The sequence below is a fragment of the Brachyistius frenatus genome, unplaced genomic scaffold, assembly GCF_029030835.1.
Source record: "Brachyistius frenatus isolate BFR_SWC_R1_liver_20210118 unplaced genomic scaffold, ASM2903083v1 Contig_20, whole genome shotgun sequence".
Classification (NCBI taxonomy): domain Eukaryota; kingdom Metazoa; phylum Chordata; class Actinopteri; family Embiotocidae; genus Brachyistius; species Brachyistius frenatus.
Window position 1 is genome coordinate 3,940,523 of NW_027210619.1, and position 19,345 is coordinate 3,959,867.

General features: G+C 39.8%; 2 protein-coding genes across 4 annotated transcripts; both read left to right on the plus strand.

Moving 5' to 3' along the window:
- Nucleotides 1–717: 717 nt before the first annotated feature.
- On the plus strand, nucleotides 718–3,322 carry LOC138619532 (G-protein coupled receptor 20-like). The gene is made up of 6 exons (XM_069696088.1): nucleotides 718–962; nucleotides 1,084–1,350; nucleotides 1,488–1,732; nucleotides 1,946–2,030; nucleotides 2,653–2,778; nucleotides 2,962–3,322. Exons 1-6 carry the CDS (start codon nucleotides 765–767, stop codon nucleotides 3,112–3,114), a joined length of 1,074 nt encoding a protein of 357 aa, XP_069552189.1. The 5' UTR covers nucleotides 718–764; the 3' UTR covers nucleotides 3,115–3,322.
- A 1,395-nt stretch (nucleotides 3,323–4,717) lies between these two features.
- LOC138619529 (solute carrier family 45 member 4-like) lies at nucleotides 4,718–18,550 on the plus strand. Of its 3 annotated transcripts, none has more exons than XM_069696084.1 (14): nucleotides 4,718–4,857; nucleotides 5,878–6,377; nucleotides 6,465–6,774; nucleotides 10,730–10,918; nucleotides 11,012–11,191; nucleotides 12,073–12,746; nucleotides 12,983–13,111; nucleotides 13,220–13,468; nucleotides 14,140–14,259; nucleotides 14,536–14,635; nucleotides 14,744–14,824; nucleotides 14,977–15,107; nucleotides 15,487–15,555; nucleotides 15,753–18,550. In XM_069696084.1, exons 3-14 carry the CDS (start codon nucleotides 6,516–6,518, stop codon nucleotides 15,963–15,965), a joined length of 2,394 nt encoding a protein of 797 aa, XP_069552185.1. In that variant the 5' UTR covers nucleotides 4,718–4,857; nucleotides 5,878–6,377; nucleotides 6,465–6,515; the 3' UTR covers nucleotides 15,966–18,550. The 3 variants fall into 3 exon arrangements, with proteins under 3 accessions (XP_069552185.1, XP_069552186.1, XP_069552184.1); XM_069696085.1 differs by having other exon boundaries at nucleotides 5,878–6,013; XM_069696083.1 differs by having other exon boundaries at nucleotides 5,878–6,774.
- The last annotated feature ends 795 nt before the right edge of the window (nucleotides 18,551–19,345 follow it).

Here is a 19,345-nt window from a genome sequence, read left to right on the forward strand (position 1 = left end):
TCTGAGATCAGGACTAATTCATGCAGGCACAATTGACCATCTTAGTCCAGATCAGAGCTGCCCTGAGCTACTCAAATGTGGCAAAACCACACAGAACATTTTTTTGTTATGATTCAATGAAAAGGTCACATATTGCTCAGAATATATTAGATGTGTTGTTTCTGTGTTTTGTGAGAAGGTTAGATCTCTGCCAGTAATTGTATTGGAATTAAACCCATAACCCCTCAGAGAGAGTGCTGTAGCAATAAATAAATATGGTTGCATTATAAATACCGGGAATAAATGAATCAGATACTGGTTTTAAGTGGCTTTGTCAGTGTGTCTGTGCCAACAGCAACAACCAATAAGAGGTCAGGGCAAAAGGTGAAGAGGAAAGTTTGTGTGTGTGTGTGTGTGTGTGTGTGTGTGTGTGTGTGTGTGTGTGTGTGTGTGTGTGTGTGTGTGTGTGTGTGTGTGTGTGTGTGTGTGTGTGTGTGTGTGTGTGTGTGTGTGAGTGACAGATGCTGATATATAAAAATATTTGCCTCCTCAACCAGATAAGTAGTAAAATAAGTTAGAGCAACACTGACTTTCAGGGAAAATTGCACTTCAAATTCATTGAAATGTAAACTACATAAATACAGTATAGTTTGGCAGCCAATTGTTGAATATGGAAAATTATTCTGAAAACTTTGTGTTATTTTGTCAGCAGTTTCAACTTCAACATTGACTCACCATTATCCTCCCGACCTTCATCCGTATCATTAACGGTTCTCATTACCGTAATGATGAACTTCAACGGTACTGAGTCCTGGCTCTTCATCAATACCTCCTTCCCCATCGTGCCAGTGATAGGCAGTCCAACGAACAGAAGTGGCATGGAAGCATATCTTCAGAGACTGGCACATTTAGATGAGGGACTCTACAATGACTTCTATGGTTTCTGGATTGCACTGATGATCATAAACTCTCTCATTTTCCTGGTAGGCAGTTTTCACAAAGCCCCTTTCGCATTTTAGATTCCTCTACTCTTTTGCAGCTCATGTTAAGAATGCTCATCTAATCTTCCACCCCTGTATCTCATATCACCCTCTTTTTTTTCAGGTGGGCATGGTGCTCAACACAGTTGCACTTTATGTTTTTTGTTTCCGCACCAAGCAAAAGACCACGTCCGTGATCTACACCATCAACTTGGCGGTGACTGACCTCTTGGTGAATCTCTCTCTGCCGACACGCATTCTGCTCTACTACAGTGGAGGAGCTTGTCTCACCTGCTCCTACCTGCACATCTTCAGCTACTTTGTCAACATGTACTGCAGTATTTTGTTTCTAACCTGCATATGTGTTGACCGTTACCTCGCCATTGTGCAGGTTTGTTTTTTTTTCTTCTGTATTTTGGTTTGGTTTTGATGTTTTCTGAAACTGTCCTTTACAACATGCTGGATACCTGCTGATCCTGACTTCAAAAACAAATGGAAAAGGACTCAATCTCTGTATTGTCCTTGCAGGTTGAAGCTTCCCGTCGTTGGAGGAACTCCAGTGTGGCCAAATGTGTCTGCATTTCTGTCTGGCTCTTTGCCATCATAGTCACCTACTCCTTTCTCTCTACTGCCTTCCAGCATACAGGCTGCTGCCTCTCAAAGCTCCTATTTCTTACCCTCACTGAGTTCTTTCTACCCCTCGTCGTCATTGTGGTCTTCACATTGCGCATTATGTGGGCTCTAGCTGACCGCCGTCTGATGCAGCAGAGCAGGTATAACCAGTGTCACAGTGACAAACAAAATCAAAGAAAGAAGAATAACATGGCATTTCTGGTTGTTGCTTGTTTGCTTGTATACGGTTTTGAAAAAAATTCTAAAGTTGAACATGTTTTAAAAATTCTATCTATCTATTGTTACAAGAACATCCCTTGCAAGAGTGAAAGGACTAAAAGATCACAGTGATGGTATTGACTGTATTTCCACAGAGAGAGGAGAAGGAGGGCTGTCCAGCTGCTGACCACTGTGCTGATCATCTTTACTGTGTGTTTCACACCCTTCCATATCAGACAGGTGAGTAAGCAACAAGTATGATGTAATATCCACATCATATTTTAAAGCCCTTCAACACTCAAAAGTCTCCAAGATAACTCAAGGGGTCAAAAGATGATTAAAGAAATATGAAAGAATATACAGTGAGCTCCAAAAGTATATAGTACAGCATATATACATCAGTATATTTTAAGCACTATTTGCATATAGAACCATGCAATAAAAGCTAATGCCATTCTCTGCTTTTTTGCATTGTTTTGAAAAAAAAATTAAAATGCCTAAATCTGCAAAAGCTTCTGTTTCTGTTTATTTTCTCTGATCATTCTTTAAATTGTGTTTCATTTATATGAAACTTTTGATGCTTTCAACTCTTTGGTCCTCCAAAAACACATCAGATGTAACAATCTGAGACAGAAAACCACTTTTTGGTTAGGTGGCACATAACTCATGTTCACACTCAGGCTATGTGAGAAGTATTTATTTGTTTTACGGTGTCACAAGCCCAAAAGGTTGGGAACTTTTTGATAAGACTAAGGTTAGATACAGTATGAGCAGACCGATTACCCGTTCCAATGTTTTTGTTCGATGTAATGTTAAAAGGTACTGCGAATGACAATCTTTGGCATTATCTTCTGTGTTGTAGGTGGTGGTGTACTTCTACCCTGATATGCCTCATCATGTAATAGTATACCATTTAACTGTCACTCTCAGCAGTTTGAATAGCTGTATGGATCCTGTCGTCTACTGCTTTGTTACAAATAATTTCCAGGTATGTCGTGAGTTATTTCCTCCCTCTGTTCCTCACCTTCCTCTATCCAATCCAGTCTGACATCCTTCCTTTTTGTCACCTATCCATTGCTCCCTCCAGCCCAAAAAATTCTATCCATCAGTCATGTATTCACTTTTTCACTCATCGATTCACTAAATAATGTATTGCCTTTACTGCCCTTAGGCCACTGTGAGACATATTTTCCGTCGTGCCGAGCCTGAGCAGACCAGTGGTGACATTGTCAGTATGCAGCACAGTTCCAAGGCCTCAGGAGGGACGGCCAACGCCATCACTAATAATGTGATCATGATGACCAAGATTCCCAACGCATTGTAGAGAGACAATCTGGGGAAGAACCACACACTGTAAAACCCCTTTTAAAAGGGGTGCATACAACTAACAGTTACAGAGATGTCATAGCAATATTTCTGGACTCTACAACATGCCGACCAGTCACAACAGCATCATTGTGTAATGGCACAGTGCTAAGAGCTCAGGATTGACACTCTTGCTGCCATTAGTTTTTAATAATGAGCACCAACCAATTCACAAAAAGTAAAACAGCTGGTTCCGCAACTTAAAATATTTTACATATTTACTTCAATAAACTACAGCATTGACAAGAAACAAATTTTGTCTGCAACTACTTTATTAATATGCCAAGAAACAGTTGGACCTGGGACTTTTCATTTGTGGAAGTCACTTGTCAAGAGTACAATTTACTCCCAAATTCCAACATCACAACAGAATACTGAATTATAGGTTTGGGAATCACAAGAACATTTTGTATTAAATAGTATGTTTAAACCTGATGAAAGCCTATCTTTATAATCCACATTTCAATTTAATCCCAATATATTTTCCTTTAAAGTGTATTTGCTCAACTAAATACACTTCCTTAGGTCAGGTAATTTTTAAAACCTGATTTTGGTCATAACAGAGATTGTTTAAACAGCTACAGCACTACATACAAGTTTCTTTCATACTGAATGTAATCTTTAAACTGAACGTGAGCATAGTTAAAAGAGCAATGATAGCTGTCACTAATGTTTTGCAAAAGATCATTAAGATCACAGAAACCTACGATCACCATCTTGATACCTGTCTGGGACCACTGCATCCTTTTCATAAAACATACTGTTAAATACACATGGATCAACTTCTTACAGCAATGTGAACAGAGGAAATCCCATTACAGCTGTAAGAGTTTCAGGATAATGAGGATGTTTTATGCCCGTATTTGCTATCAAATATAACATTTATAATAAAACATCTGGCAATAATAACCACTTTTGTGCAGCAGGGGGCAACATTGCACCTCATTTCAAAGACCATAGCACTGAGGCAACACAAGAAACGTTATCACTGGTATGGCAACTTCTGAACATTTGGACAGGGGTTGTTATAATATATATATATATATATATATTTTAATAACAACAATGATATTGTGTGCTGTTTCGGCAAACCATTGGTAGTCTTTGTTTCATCACCAATCGTCAGAACCTCTGCCCAGCTTTGCAGGAGAAAAATATCCCATTTAATGTATATTGTTGAAAACAAAAGGGGTGGTCAAGCTAGTCAAACAATTCGTTTTTCTGGAAAAAAAATAAAAATAAAATGTCGTTGCCTCGAGTGGATGGGGTCAAGTTCAAGCGAATGAGTCAAAAAATATGTAACATTATAGTCAGACCTCTGTCTGTGTATTTCAGAGATGAGGCAATACAAAATAATAAAATACGTTATATGCTCAATGTGAAATTACATTATTACATGTTATTACCTTTGGTATTTGCCTATTAATTGATTAATAATACACAAAAGTAGCCTATTTTAATGCCCTTCCAGAGGTAAGTACTTTGCCGACGTCATACGCGTAGCCGTAAGACCACGCCCCGCTTTGTTACTGTGGAAACCAATGACATTGATAAGTGGAGTACAATACACCAGATGGTCAAGTTAGCTGGTGAAGGTTAGCTGGATAGCTAGCCCAAATTTGACAGCTTTTACTGACACGAGAGCGAAATACCACACAATGCGGAACTGGTTGGACTTAACCACAGCGGAATAAAACTTCGGGTATGTTACATCTTTCCTTTTTTTTTGTTTTGTTTGTATAAGTGGTACTCCGGATCTTAACTCCTTAACTTTCGCTGCCGAGCCTGCTAACATTAATTCGCTCAGTCAAGTCACGTTTTCATCCATCCAGACGAACTTATTTCGCTGTTTGCGCCTTCATCACGTTTTGAAATGGCCTCTTAACGCCTCGGTATTGTGCCGTAGCTCAGGTAAGCCAGCGTTACCGTTTGGGAGAGCTTTTCCTGGGAAAGGCAAGCCATAACTGGTTCAACAAGCCCTCCGGACTCTCACTTGTTTTACATTCCTGTGAGAAACCTGCATTCAACTTTACCCAGGAGTTCAAAATCATGGAACAAAATGAGAAACGCAAATATATTACTGTATGGCATATCGTCAGGGTGTCAGGTTACATATAGGAACAGGTTACTCTGCCACACTCTGCAAAAAAAAAAAAAAAAAAAATAGCATTGCACAAGACTATTTCACATCTGTGCCTGGAAGCGTTTAAACATTAACTCATACGTGACCTGACCTTTATTTGGGATAAGTGTCCTTCTGAGAAGACAGGCAAAAAGTGAATAAGTAAAAACTAGACGGAAATGGTACTTGCTTATTTAACCCACTGTATATATCCAACATCACATTGTATGTATCCATCCCAGAGTTAGTTTAACTGTTTACACTAATGCAACAGCTATAGTGTTGTAATAATGGTTTATTTCTTCATGTGACAGCTGTGTGCCTCTGATGTCGGTTTGAAGGTTGTGTTTAGAGGTGATGTCAGAGTTTCACAGCAATTTCAGATCATTCATGTAAGGTGAAATTGCTTTATTTAGGCCTTTTTTTTTCTTCCCCCACACGTGTGTCCATACAGCCATACATATTTAATGCTCTTATAAGACAAGAATTTCCCAATTTGTAATGTCCATTCATTCGTCTGTCCGTCTGCCCGAGGCAAAGCTACCCACCTTGCTGTTTTATGACTAGTTAATTTTCTAACTGGTGTGGGTTTTTCTGCAGGTTGCTGTGTGACAAGGAACATGAGTCTTCACCAAGGAATTTCCACATGTTTTGACCTGGCTTTGCTTGAAGTACACTTAAGTGCACATTCACAAACTTCTGCTGCTTACCTAAATCCCAATCTTACACAATCCAGGTGAATGCACACACCCTTCAACACACACCAAATCAAGCATAATCACACACCTATTCAAGCGCTTTCTCGCTCCTCCCCTCTGCATACCTTTGGAGCTGAAGTTTTCTGTTCTTCCTGAGTTTTAAACTTGTGTGCAAGCATATGTAAACAGTCCAATTGCTCTCCAGCTGAGCTTGTGAGCTGTGCTGACATACATCAGCATGATGGCTGCAGGAAAAAATATTCTGAACGCATCAAATGTTTTGGACATATTTATCACATTATAATGACAATTTCTGCCTCTTCGTCAATTATTTACAATTATTTTTGCTTTGAACTCCCTGCTTGCTGCATCTTCCTGGATAACTTGAAGTTTTCATAACCAGTGAGTGACCAAGATAAAAAAAAAACATGGACATTGCAGTTTCTATTAGTTTATTATAATAAAGTAATGTTTTGCTTGCATTTATAGGAAAGTACTGGCAATTAGTCATACACACTTATATATACCAACTAATACCAAATGGTTCCCCTGAAGTCCACCCAGACTGAAATGGGAGAGGAAGCTGACGGGAAAAAGGGCTCTGGCCTTCCACAGAACAGAAAACCGAAAGAAGAAGCAGAAGACAGTGAGAGTGAGAAGGAGGTGGAGGTGGGGGTGGAGGGCAGAGGAGTGCGGATCCCTCTGCATCGCTGGGTAATGCACGCGGCAGTGATGTTTGGACGTGAGTTTTGCTATGCCATGGAAACGGCCCTGGTGACACCAGTGCTGCTGCAGATAGGTAAGAAGACGCAACACAGTTATACACAGAGACAGACATACTCCTGTTCTTCTCTCACTGTTCTACTCATGTCACCCTCTGTCAGTGGCACATTCTCTGCAACTCGTCAAGGGGAATTGGGATAGAACTCTTTTTGAAATGTTTTAAGTAAAGGACAGACATTAGCAGGAGCTCCGTTACAGCAACTTGTACATAATAAATCTGTCAGTGCCACTGCTAAGCACACATACTCGGTTAGTTATGCAGAACTTTGCCGAGCTTATTCATAGTTGTTAGACCCCTCCCACTTTCGGTACATAGTGGTATGGTTATAGCATCATCAATATAGCCTTATGATGTTTCCAAGCTGTTGTTGACAACCTGTTCTGTTTCCTTTGTCATGTATCTTAGTGATAAAGTTTCAGTCATTCAATCATTACAGAAGTCATATCAGGATACTTTACATAGTATGGTCAAAACATAATAATATTATAGTGAGAAACCCAACTATTCTTCAAGCAAGTATTTAGTGACACTGGAGAAGACAAACTCCCTTTAATGGGAAGAAACCTCTGATAGAACCAGACTTTGGTGTGGGGTAGGAAGAGAGTGGAGGGAGAGCGGAACAGCATAGAGAAATGACACAAAATAAACAATGGACAAGTTGGTGGGGCCAGTAAGCACAGATCAGAAACACAGAGCTCTGGAGATACCCGCTAAAAGGCACAGGGAGAGAGAAGACAAAGTTTATGACATTGTGGCATATACATTCACAGAGAGTGATTTGTGTCAGTTTTCTCCTGGTTAGAGTGGCTATGAGTTAGTTGTTGTTGTTGGTTTACTTTCTGTATTAGAACAGTTGGGTCTGGTTTGCGATGAAGCTCACTTCTGTTATCCTGAAGATCCTGAGCCCGCACTAGCCAGACTGAATCCATTGACTGCACCTCTGTGTCATTTAACCCCTAGCAGTAGCCAACGGGGGGCTATGCAGTTAGATGTCAAGTTTGCCACAATAGCAGAAATGCAACAAAGGCATTTTCCCCTGGCTAGGTATGACAAGAATGTCTAACACAGCACATTGCGGTGCTCCTCTCTGATGACAATATTGTAAGAAAAATTATGTTTAAAAAAGTTAAGCATGTTAAGGCTTAATGAATTTAGTTAGTTTGAAAATGTTACACTTTAGCTGCGTTTCTGCAGAAGATAGACTTTGCCAAAGCCACCCCTTTTAAAATAAAAAACACAGTACATGCAATGCAGTTCATTTGTATGTCAGAAAATGATTGTAGTCTTCTATTTACCTTTTACTATTGGCTCATAAATCTGTCTACAGTTTGTTGAATTTCCCAGAGCCCTTCCAGCTTGGCAAAACATTTATTATAGCAACGTCTTTTGGATTATGAGTGAGCACTGTAAACATACATTTGTACAGCAGTGTTACAGGTACACAAATTTGTTCTTGTTTCTTCACTTAGATTGCCAAGGCACCTTGTTTGTGAGATTTCTAAGTAGATTAACACTAGCAATGAGTCTATATGCAGTAAAACATGAATGTAGATCAGTTCAAATAGAGCTAATTATGGTGTCAAGGCTGTACAGGAGAAGAGTTTGTGTTTATCTTTATTTAGTACAAAATATGCAATCTGATGAAGTCCTGTTTTTCTGAACACCTCAACTTTCTATGAAAATATTTTGAATCATTTTAACACAGACAGTTTAAACACCAATAATGGTGCCGTTTTTTTATTTATTTATTTTTATTTATTTATTTTTATCTTGAGGAGTGTTACATCAAGTTGGAATCAAATCTGACCCTCAGGTGACTGATGGAAAAGATGGTACTCCACTTTGAACAAAACTACAACCATAAGTGTGACTAAGTTATCAGCTATTGCAAAGCACAGTAGCTTTACAACATTAAAACGCAGAATGCATGAGCAGCTTTGCAACCTGTCCAATGAGTGTCTTTTGCCTCAGGGTAACCTGCGGCGTTCTCTTTTAAACAAATTATAGTTGTGTTTACGCATGGTGTTACTCACCAGACCACATTGTGTGTAGTCTTTAACTCAAACAAAGCACATGTAATGCATTTCCTTCCTCACTGGACATGCCCCTGAAAAACAGTAACACACTTGTAAAAAAAATTGATCCACTTAGAAAAACCTCCACAGGCACCTTTAAGCCTTGTTACAACACCATTTAAGAAAGATTGAGCACCACTGGGAAGGGCAGATGGAAAGCCAGATATTTTTGCTGCTGTGAGAAAGTCATCTTCTGTTTTGTTGACTTCAGGGAGCTGGAAAGCAGCAGCAGAGTAATATGTTGCTCCCGTAAGAAGTAAAATTGCATCTCTTCATAAGGGATAGAAAATCATGTATTATCTTCTTGCAGTCGTTTTGTTATTATAACTAACAGCTGATGTCTCCCAATAATTGTACATATTTGTGAGCCAAAGCAGTGCAGTGAAAATTGCCACGCCGCATTGGTTTTGAAATGACTAAAAAGGACTAAAGAGCAGTGCTTCCTTTTATGTAGTACATGTTGAAGCTCAGTTCTGTCCTGCCACCAGGGGCAGCTAGAGGTGATTTCACCACTTTCCTTGCCTGGTTGGTGCCTATTTTTGTCTGTGTTGTTGTAACTGGCCTGCAACACAGAAATAGTCCCGTCACCCTAAAAGGTATTGGCAGAGAAACAGCAATAGTGGTTCTTCAGCTATGTATTGGTATGCAAGATCAGTCAAGTGCTATGCTTTTATAAACAATGGAACATGGGAGAACTTTTATCTTTTCTGTGTAGAAACTGCCCAGACTCACACTGGTGTACTTATTCTTGCAAATTTCTGCATGACAAAATAATGAGTAGGTAGTCTGAATTTACTCAAAACAGAGATTGGTAGGCTAGAAATGCATTATAGAAAACGTGAACGCTCACAACGTCAGTTCTTCCATCAGTCCACGTTGAAGACAGTTGAAAACAAAACAAATTATACTCAATGAAAACACGTGACAGATGTTGGTGTCATACAATACAGCATATAGACAAAGACCAGTATAAAAGACAGCATGTGTGAGGGTTTTGGTCTGTGCCTCCCTGGTATTCAGTTTATCTCCTGCCTGCCACGCCCACCTCACCTGCTCCCAGTTACCTTTAATCTGCCTCAGCTGCAGCCACTCTCGATCAGTCCACCCAGTATATCTACTCCCAGTCTGGTGGTTGAAAAGGCTTCATCTTAAGGCCCTTTGAACTAAGTTTTAGTTGTCTTACACTTGTGCTTTTATGTCAAGCATCGTGTCTGCTTGTATCCTGCTTGGACTTTGGACTCTTGTTTCCCCTGGTATTTTCTCCACATGCCTGGTTTTTAAAATTGCACCAATTTTTTGTAATTTAAATTATCTGTTGCTTCGCTATCTGCCTCAGTGTTTTGCATTTAGATCCTTCGCATTGTTTAACTGTGAAAACAGGATGCTGGTGTTATCAAAAAAGATAGTGATTCAGGGCACCATTTTTGAACACATTCTATATAAAAAGCATAATTGATCAATGCTGCCTGAGTAAAAATACAAATAGTGCAGCATTTGAGCTTTTTTTCATTTAACACATTTGCCTTCTGTTTTCTCATTTGCTCTTGATGTTCTTCGCTGGTTCACAGGATCTGTCAGCCAATGAAACCGTTGCTCTTCAATCATATGGCCTCTAATGTCTTTTATTCAATTTAACTGCCACGGTTTAAGAAATACTAACAAGACTCTAAAGCTGCAATATTGGGAAAACAGACAATTTTGCATTATCATAAAGGGTCTTGCTACAATGATGTAGGCTAAAATTTAACAATGTGATCGATGCGAGATGATGCATGGTTTCATATCAAGTCTTTCCTAAACTAAAATGTAAAATAGTGTTTCACCTGCTCCAACCTATATACTTCAGTTTCTGATTTAATGTATCTGATTGAGTCTAGCGTATGTGTGTTTTCTAGGTCTTCCTGAGCAGTATTACAGTTTAACTTGGTTTCTGAGTCCTATCCTGGGTCTCCTCTTCACACCTGTGATTGGCTCAGCCAGTGACCGCTGTACTCTGCGATGGGGCCAGAGAAGACCATTCATTCTGGCTCTTTGTGTAGGTGTGCTGCTGGGGGTGGCACTGTTTTTAAATGGGTCATTAATAGGTGAGTCGCGGGTTTTCGAAGGACATCACCTTTCACATATTATAATCTTTACAGTTTAATTCAATCTTAGTGCATTTTGCGTTGGTATTTCAGGCCTTTCCGTAGGTGACACCCCCAACCATCAGCCAATTGGCATCATACTTACTGTAGTTGGTGTGGTGGTGCTGGACTTCTCCGCTGATGCCTCTGAGGGACCAATCAGAGCTTACCTTCTTGATGTCGCGGACACTGAGGAGCAAGATATGGCCCTGAATATTCATGCATTCTCTGCCGGTAGGACATGCATGGAGAATACCTCACACACAGGCTGTCCACGTAGAAATTTCAGCTATTTAAGAAAACATCTATAAGTTGTCCACATGTAAACATCTTTAAAACCAACAAATTACTTCACACATCACTTTTCTTTGCAGAATAATGACATCTATGTCTCCCACTGTATATTGGGGTGTTGTTGTAGCAGGATTTCTTGCAAATGTTTGTGGTGAGTGTCTTTTTTGAGAATTTGTAAAAGAGTAGTTGATTGTGTACCCAAATCTGTATGTGAATAAGAGCTTCCGATGTGTAAAACAATCTGCAAATATGTAATCAAAAACTGAATGTAAATGTTCTTTTATCATGAGTGTACTATAAGTATTTAGCTTTGAAAGCTGGAAAATCAGATACATCTTCATTTCCACCTTTGTTACGCCTCTGTCAGTTGCCTCTTTGCATGTGACGTGCTGCTCTTCATCACTTTGTGATGTGCTTTAGTAGCTACACAGCTTAAGTACTAGCAGGCAGCGGAGGCCCTTGTCATAAACCGAGATCATGAAGAAGCATGCAAGCAAGTATTGCAAGAATGTAGCAACTTTGCAAAAGGACAGTCATTTTAGAAGCATACCCGAGGTGGAAATGACGGTTTATCTACTTGTCCAGCTCTTGAAGTGAAATACTTCACTCATAATACAAGACTTGTGTATACATTTATGGTTTCTTTTGCACATTCACAAATCTCGGTACCACTTGCAAATTGAAACACTCATTTGCAGATCCCTTTACACCATCACAAATCTGACTACACACATAAGATTGAGACACAGTTCCACAACTCTCCACATACATTTACACATAATATTGCTACAATAATAATACCCTTATATGTGTTTCTTTAGGGCTCGGTGGAGCAGTGGGATACATGCTGGGAGGCCTAGACTGGACTGGCACAGCTCTGGGCCAAGCATTTAAATCACAGGAACAGGTCCTCTTCCTGTTTGCAGGCATCATCTTCATTATCTCTGTCACACTGCACATGTTCAGTATCCCAGAACAACCTTTCACTCCATCCAAACAGCTTAAAGACTCGGGAAGCAGGGAGTCTAGCAGCCAGTTCTCTTTCAGGCCAGTCGGCCACGCACCATCTTTATTAGATGTGATTGCAGAGGAGGATTCCTCTGCTCTTTCGCCATCTCAAAAGGACAAGGAATCAAATCCTGCAGGAGGGGAATTGGACTTCCTTGCTGTGGAGCGAGTGCGGAGTAAAAGTGATTCAGTCTTAGCCATGCTGGACTCTACAATTGAGTTGGATCCTGACCTTCACCCTGACACACAACTTTTCTTGCCAGACATGCACTTTCTACCAGAAACACAGGGAGAGCTCAACGATGCTTTCAAGCCATCAGACCACAGTTTTGGGTCTCCAACCCTTCCTGGTGGACCATCCACCCTTACTGATGGGACAGCGGTCTTGAAGCCAGAGAATCCAGTTTTGCATGAACTTAAGGATCCAACAAATGGTTGTTCTTCACTTCAGATCAGCTCTGGCTTGGAGATGTCACATCTGAGACAGGTGAAAGCCGCTGCCATAGTTAGAGATGTCATTTGTGTTGGCTTGAAATCATTTTAAGAATGTTAAATATTATATTGCCAAATATCATCAAGTAATTTCATCTGATTATTTTCCCTATGTTTTTTGATAAATGAAACTCTTCAGAGACAGAAAACCTTTAGATATGGAGTCCCAGGGCTTCAGCTTCCATTTGGGCCTTTAATTCGTACGTCTGTCCTCCTCTCCTGTCCCCTCAGGTCAAAGCTGGCGCAAACGTATCTGACTTCTCCAATGCCATCAAAAGCCATGCCTCCACCAAGCTGGGGCCCCGCACTTCCAATACTTCAGGTTCCTCACGACCACACCCACACACCTTCTACAGACAAGTAGGATTTCATCCATCATTTTTTAAGTTATTTTCTCTGAACATTTGATTGACACCATAGTTTATTTCACACAAGTAAAAAGCTTAATGTCTTTTTTTTTCTCTCCAGCCCTCCTTTACCTTTTCATATTACGGTCACGTGAGATTACGGCGACGTCGACTGCGACGTAACGGACCTTTAAGCCCTCAGCCAATCACTACCTCCCGCAGTCTCAATGATCTGAGTGACATTCAGCGGCATCCAGACAGGCGAGAGTTGCAGCTGTCAGCCAGCAGTCTGTCATCTGAGGTCTCCACCAGCGAAGGAGGACCAGACAGGGGTACAACTGTGCGGCTGCTCTGGCTGTCCATGTTGAAGGTGAAATAATCTCTAATATTTTATTGGATTGCGTTCAACATTTAAAGGAAAATTTCTGCTGTTGCAGTCTTTTTTGGGGGGAACTCCTTTTCTATTTTTGATAATAATAAGAATGAACTTTCTTCATATAGCACTTTTCTTAACAATGTTACAAAGTGCTTACCTTGCGAGGCAGCTGGAATTTGTGAGATCACAACATTACAAGTTATGAATTTGTGTCCAAACCACTTGGTTAAAACCAGTTAGCATCCACTGAAGAGCTACTGGCAGCTATGGGCATGATTTAGCCATGACGGTGAGAAGCAACCGCGATTACCCCTAGTTCTATCAGTTGTTCAGTAACACTTAACCAGTGTGTTACCTTCTTTGAATCAAATATTTTTTGAGAATTCATAAAAGGTCTTTTTATGCACAATTTTCTTTATAAAGACCTGCAAGAATCATCTACCAGCATTCTCTTACTACGTCATATGGTTCATTAATCTGATTGGTTGAGTTTAAACGGTGAGAAACAGTTTCGTGGGCTGACTTCTCAGATGGTTCTGTGTAATAAAACCATCTGGCACAATAAAGTTAAAATATTTAAATCTAATCAGGTCAACAAAGTGCTTGAAGAAAAGGAAACCAATTCTATTCTTCCTGACTTCCTGTGTTATTTCACCCCACCACAGATGCCAAGGCAGCTCTGGAGATTATGTTTGTGTCACCTCCTCACATGGTTCTCCATCATAGCTGAAGCCGTGTTTTATACCGATTTCATGGGCCAAGTCATTTTCAATGGAGACCCCACGGTACATGCACACACACACACACACACACACACACACACACGCACACGCACGCACACACTCTCCTGTCCACTAGTGTTTTATCGCTGACACACAAGCTGACATCATTTGTCATTCTGTATAACATGGAAACCACATACAAGACAAATACAGAAGTATAAACCCAGCATGCTACACACTCTAATTTATGGATATAAACACTAAAATGTCAATTATTCCGTCTTTTTGTCAAGTCAGGTGTACAATAATATTCCATTAAATATTCTGCTTTTTTTTAAGGCTCCAACCAATTCCACAGAGCTACAGAATTATAATAGAGGAGTACAGATGGGCTGCTGGGGACTAGTGGTCTATGCTGCTACTGCTGCTGTCTGCTCAGGTAAAACACAAACACCGTTTCCATTTTTAGATCAGGATTCAGCCAGCTGCTGTAACAAACCCATGTCTCAAAAAGGTCTCTAATAACTGATCATTTCTCTCCATCCAGCCATTCTTCAGAAGTATCTGGATAATTTTGATCTGAGCATTAAGATCATCTACATCGTTGGAACTCTGGGATTCTCAATAGGTCAGTTAACATAGTAAAATAGACATCTGACAACAGTAGAGCGCAGTACAGTGGATTCATGAGCAGTTACATTTAGTCTCAATGGGTATGTAAATGAAGGAAAACTTTCTTTACAGAAAATTGTTTTCAGCTTTTATTCTCCCTTATCTTAGGAACGGCAGTCATGGCAATCTTCCCTAATGTTTATGTTGCCATGGTGATGATCAGTAGCATGGGCGTCATCTCCATGAGTATCTCCTATTGTCCGTATGCATTACTCGGGCAGTACCATGAAATCAAAGAGGTATGATCACACACATATACACGATGCACAACATCACTTCAAATGGGAGCATGTGCTCAGCTATACAAACAGAGGCACATATGTAAGCAAACAAACAAAGAAATATAGTTTTTATGTATCATTTTGTTGTGGAACTTGTTTGCAATTAACAAAACACATTTAAACAGTTCGCTGTTCAGCCACATTTTGAGCAAACCGCAGCAATATGATTTGTTATTGTTCTATTTTGTTACGTTTTGTTCAGTTTGGTTTTCACTTTAGTATTTTTTTATTTGCCTTGAGTGTCAGTTTAATCAGCATAAAAAAACATATAGAAATATGAAGGAGAAAAAAACCCATTATTGAAGTTATATCCTTTCTCTCCTTTTCCTTCCCTCAGTACATTAACCACAGTCCAGCAAACACTCGAAGAGGTTTTGGCATTGACTGTGCAATCTTATCCTGCCAGGTGAGTGTTCACTCTTTTTTTCCATTTCTAGAGCCAAACAGTAGAAAACAGTTCTGTTTTCTTTGAATGAATTCATAGATGCCACTGTTTACCCTGTGGGCTGTGAAAACATGGTGGTGATGTAAACCAGTGAAAAGCATTAGTGTCATTATATTTTACACAAATACTGAGGTCACCATGTTGTGCTCTGTTTTCAGGTTTATATCAGCCAGATTCTGGTTGCGTCGGCCCTCAGTTCTCTGGTAAAGGCAGTTGGCAGCGTGCGTGTCATTCCAGTGATGGCCTCTGTGGGCTCATTCCTCGGCTTCCTCACTGCCTCTTTCCTCGTCATATATCCTAATGTGGAGCCCAGCAGCTCAGAGCAGGACCAGGTCTTGGTGGGTTTACCTGGAGAGGAAGACCAGAATTGAGGAAGCACTGGTGACCAGAGATGGGCTCTGTTGAACCTCACAGACGGATAGTTTGAAGAAGATGGAGAATCACTCTGTTGCCTGAGCACTAATGTGCAAAGGATTGTTTTAGGCATAACCTCAGCAAGCACAAAGCCACAGCATGTGAGGAGTATACCAAATGCATCTGATTTACAAACTAGAACACCTGTGCCTTTGTAAAGGAACTAAGATGACAAAAGAGGGAAAACGTAGCAGAAAGTTGACGTCCCATCTACAGAAATCTGAATGGGGTAGATTTGAATAGTTTATCTTCTGAGGAGAAGACAACAATGTCAAGTTTGGGCTTTGCTGCTTGCCCTGTTGCTACCTCAACTCATATACAAATAAATGTTTAGATGGTTAGATAACACAGAAAGCCAAATGCCAGTGATTTGTTCAGACTATTTAAACTAAAATAGTTTTGACTACTGAAGCAAATATAACATAAAACATAACTGGCAAGCACACAGAGCACTTTCTGTCTCACTTCTGAACAGCACTGTTACATTCCTACCACAGAATGATTTCGTGTGACATTTTACTTGGTGGACACTGCTCAATAACTGCTTTATAGACAATCATAATGGTGTTAAAGTGTTAACTTTGTGCACTCCTGTGTTAAGTGTTGTCTAAATACAGATGTAAATATTAGTTCCAATTACTTGATGGAATGCCTTTTTTTTTATTTTATATAGCCATAAAATATCAGACAGTGCAGCTAAAGCCTTCTGCATTTCTTGCAGACATACAGCACAGCTTTCATTCACGTTTATGAAGTTGGAACATGTTCTTTTAGCCAGCTGGTCAGCAGTCAGAAGTGACTTCTTTGTGGCCTCACCGAAACCACTACAATTCTGAATGCCTTATTCTTCTTTCATGGCGCACAAAGAATATTTTATAATGTCGTAGTTAAGAAATCCAGCCCGCACAGTACATTTATGGCACAACAGTTGAGTCCACAGATGATGCCATCCACTTTAATTTAGGTTTGGGATTTCTGTAGGGGTTTTATTTTCACATTCAGTTGACATGGCAGATATTTTTATGATTAGCTCACATTAAACATGCCACATTTGTCATATCCAGTTTTTAAAAACTAAGCAAATAGAAATGCTCCCTCCTTGGTACAGGGATTGGAGTTTCTGTTTGTGCTTTATTTTGAAAGTAAAATGACCTTTGCCCGGTTGTTCATATAGTTGAGTGTGCCTTTGTGATCATTTGTCAGCTATAAATCTTAGTGGAGAAGTAGGAAGATGAGTAGCTCCTGGCAGATTTCAGTTGATCTCAGGGTGATAGAACAGGAGAGAGAGAGCAGCCAGCCAGTGGAGAAATATCATGAACACTGAGCAGAATGCAACATGAATTTTAGCACACAAGTTTGAGAGCGTCACCAACACAGTGCAGCGCACACAGTGTAATATGCTACAAACTCATGTACAATAACCTTAGTTGAACAGCCTTGTCCCTCCTCTCTAAATTCCCATCTGCAGCAGAATAAATTCCCAGAGCAGCCTTCAGCTCACTAATACAACCTTCATAAGTACTGGATTCAATGTGGAGTGTTAATGTCAAACAGTTCCAAGAACCTGCGGTGCTGCATATTGAATGGTACTGAGGAACACGTCTATGCAGGGCCAACAGCACATCTATGCAAACTTGAAACCCCTTTGACTGAGGTGTCGTGACCAAATGAACCTAGAAAAAAACCACACAGGACTTTCTCAGTCTGCTGAGACTCAGAGGAGACAACGCCATAAATGAAAACGTTGGTCAGGTTTCTTGTTTCACTACATGAAAAGGTTTTACTTTTATGACAGAGGGCAGAACTTCTATCTGCACCCTCGAGAGACTTCTTTACTGTTTATGGTTAATTGGACAATGGCGGCAGCCTTTGTTGGGGCTCTATAACATTGTTTGCACTTCTTTAAGAGTTAAACAACCTGATTTGCAAGCACTTGAGAGGGTGATATCCTCATTTTGTATAACTTGGTGTCAGACATCAAAAGGAAAGTGTTGAGAGAATCAATCCAAAATGATATGAGTTATAGGTAATTCCCATGTAAATAATGCAGAGACACTGCTAGCGTGACGTGTTGTATTTTAAGAGCTCCCTTGACGAGACGGTTAGAGTACATTGTTTTGTTAGTGTTACAAGTTCATTTTTGTTAACATTATGCTTTTCAACGAATATAAAGTACCAACACAGAAAGTAATCAAGTCAGTATAACAGAATGACCCGTGTGGAGTCTGTAGTCAATTTTGTTGCTGTAGTTCAATTTGATGAACAATTTAACTTTAAACTAATCGACATGTTTCGAGATGTTCCCATCTCACAAAGAAGCTTTTCAGGGCCAAAACGCTCCCTTTTTAGTGCCAAACTACTGTGCTGAAAAATCATTTCTTAGAAAAGTTTAGATTTTATACAAAGGTGTCAAAGACTACAGACCAGTCTGTGCCAGGTGTGTTTTCTAAGACTGAGTTTTGGTTCTGTTTGCTGCTGTACCATTTTTTGAAAAATGAACACAAGGTATTTTTGTAACATTTATTTGGAAAAAAAGACGGTAAAACACATTCAGTCGAGTCGGTGTTTTTATTGATCGTGACGCATCATGCGTAATTCCGCCTGCGTTTATCATGAGCTCTTTTCTTTCTATTGTTTAAAACAAATTCACGCATCGTTAAACTAAAACATGAGACGACCTCACAGTTGACTTGTGATTTTAGATCAGCCAGGAGGTGTGAATACTTATGGTTTCAAAAAAAAAATCAGAAGTAATCATTAAATGTCATGATACAAGCAACATTTCTGACCCCTGACAGAAGTATTTGCATTAAGAAATTAAGTTGTGATTATCTAGTATGTGTCACTAGTTCATGCTCAGGCTAATATTTTAATGAGTGACCATATTTATCTGTCAGTGAGACATGAATTCAGGTGCTCAGAGTCCACTAAGAAAATAAAATCCAACATTATCTTCCAATACCACATATTACCAAAAGTGTCCAGATGTACAACAATGTGCCAACTGTGCATGAAATAGATACTTGTTGAGAGACTGTAAAGCTAATCTAATGAAACCATTCCTAAATACCTCAAAAATAACCTCCCTCTCCAACTACAGGTCAGTCAGTGGATGTTACTGAATATAAACTACGAGATAATAAAAAGGAAGTAATGCTGTTTGATCTGTCTGCAAAACTCAATTAAAAACTAGCATGACGTGTCATAGTCTTGAAATAGAATATATTATTATTCCCCCATATACACTGACAATGATGCCAAAATAGTGCTGACCTTTAGACAACATGTACTTTAAGTTTTTTTTACAAGGTACAACATTGCATTTTGCACAACCCAC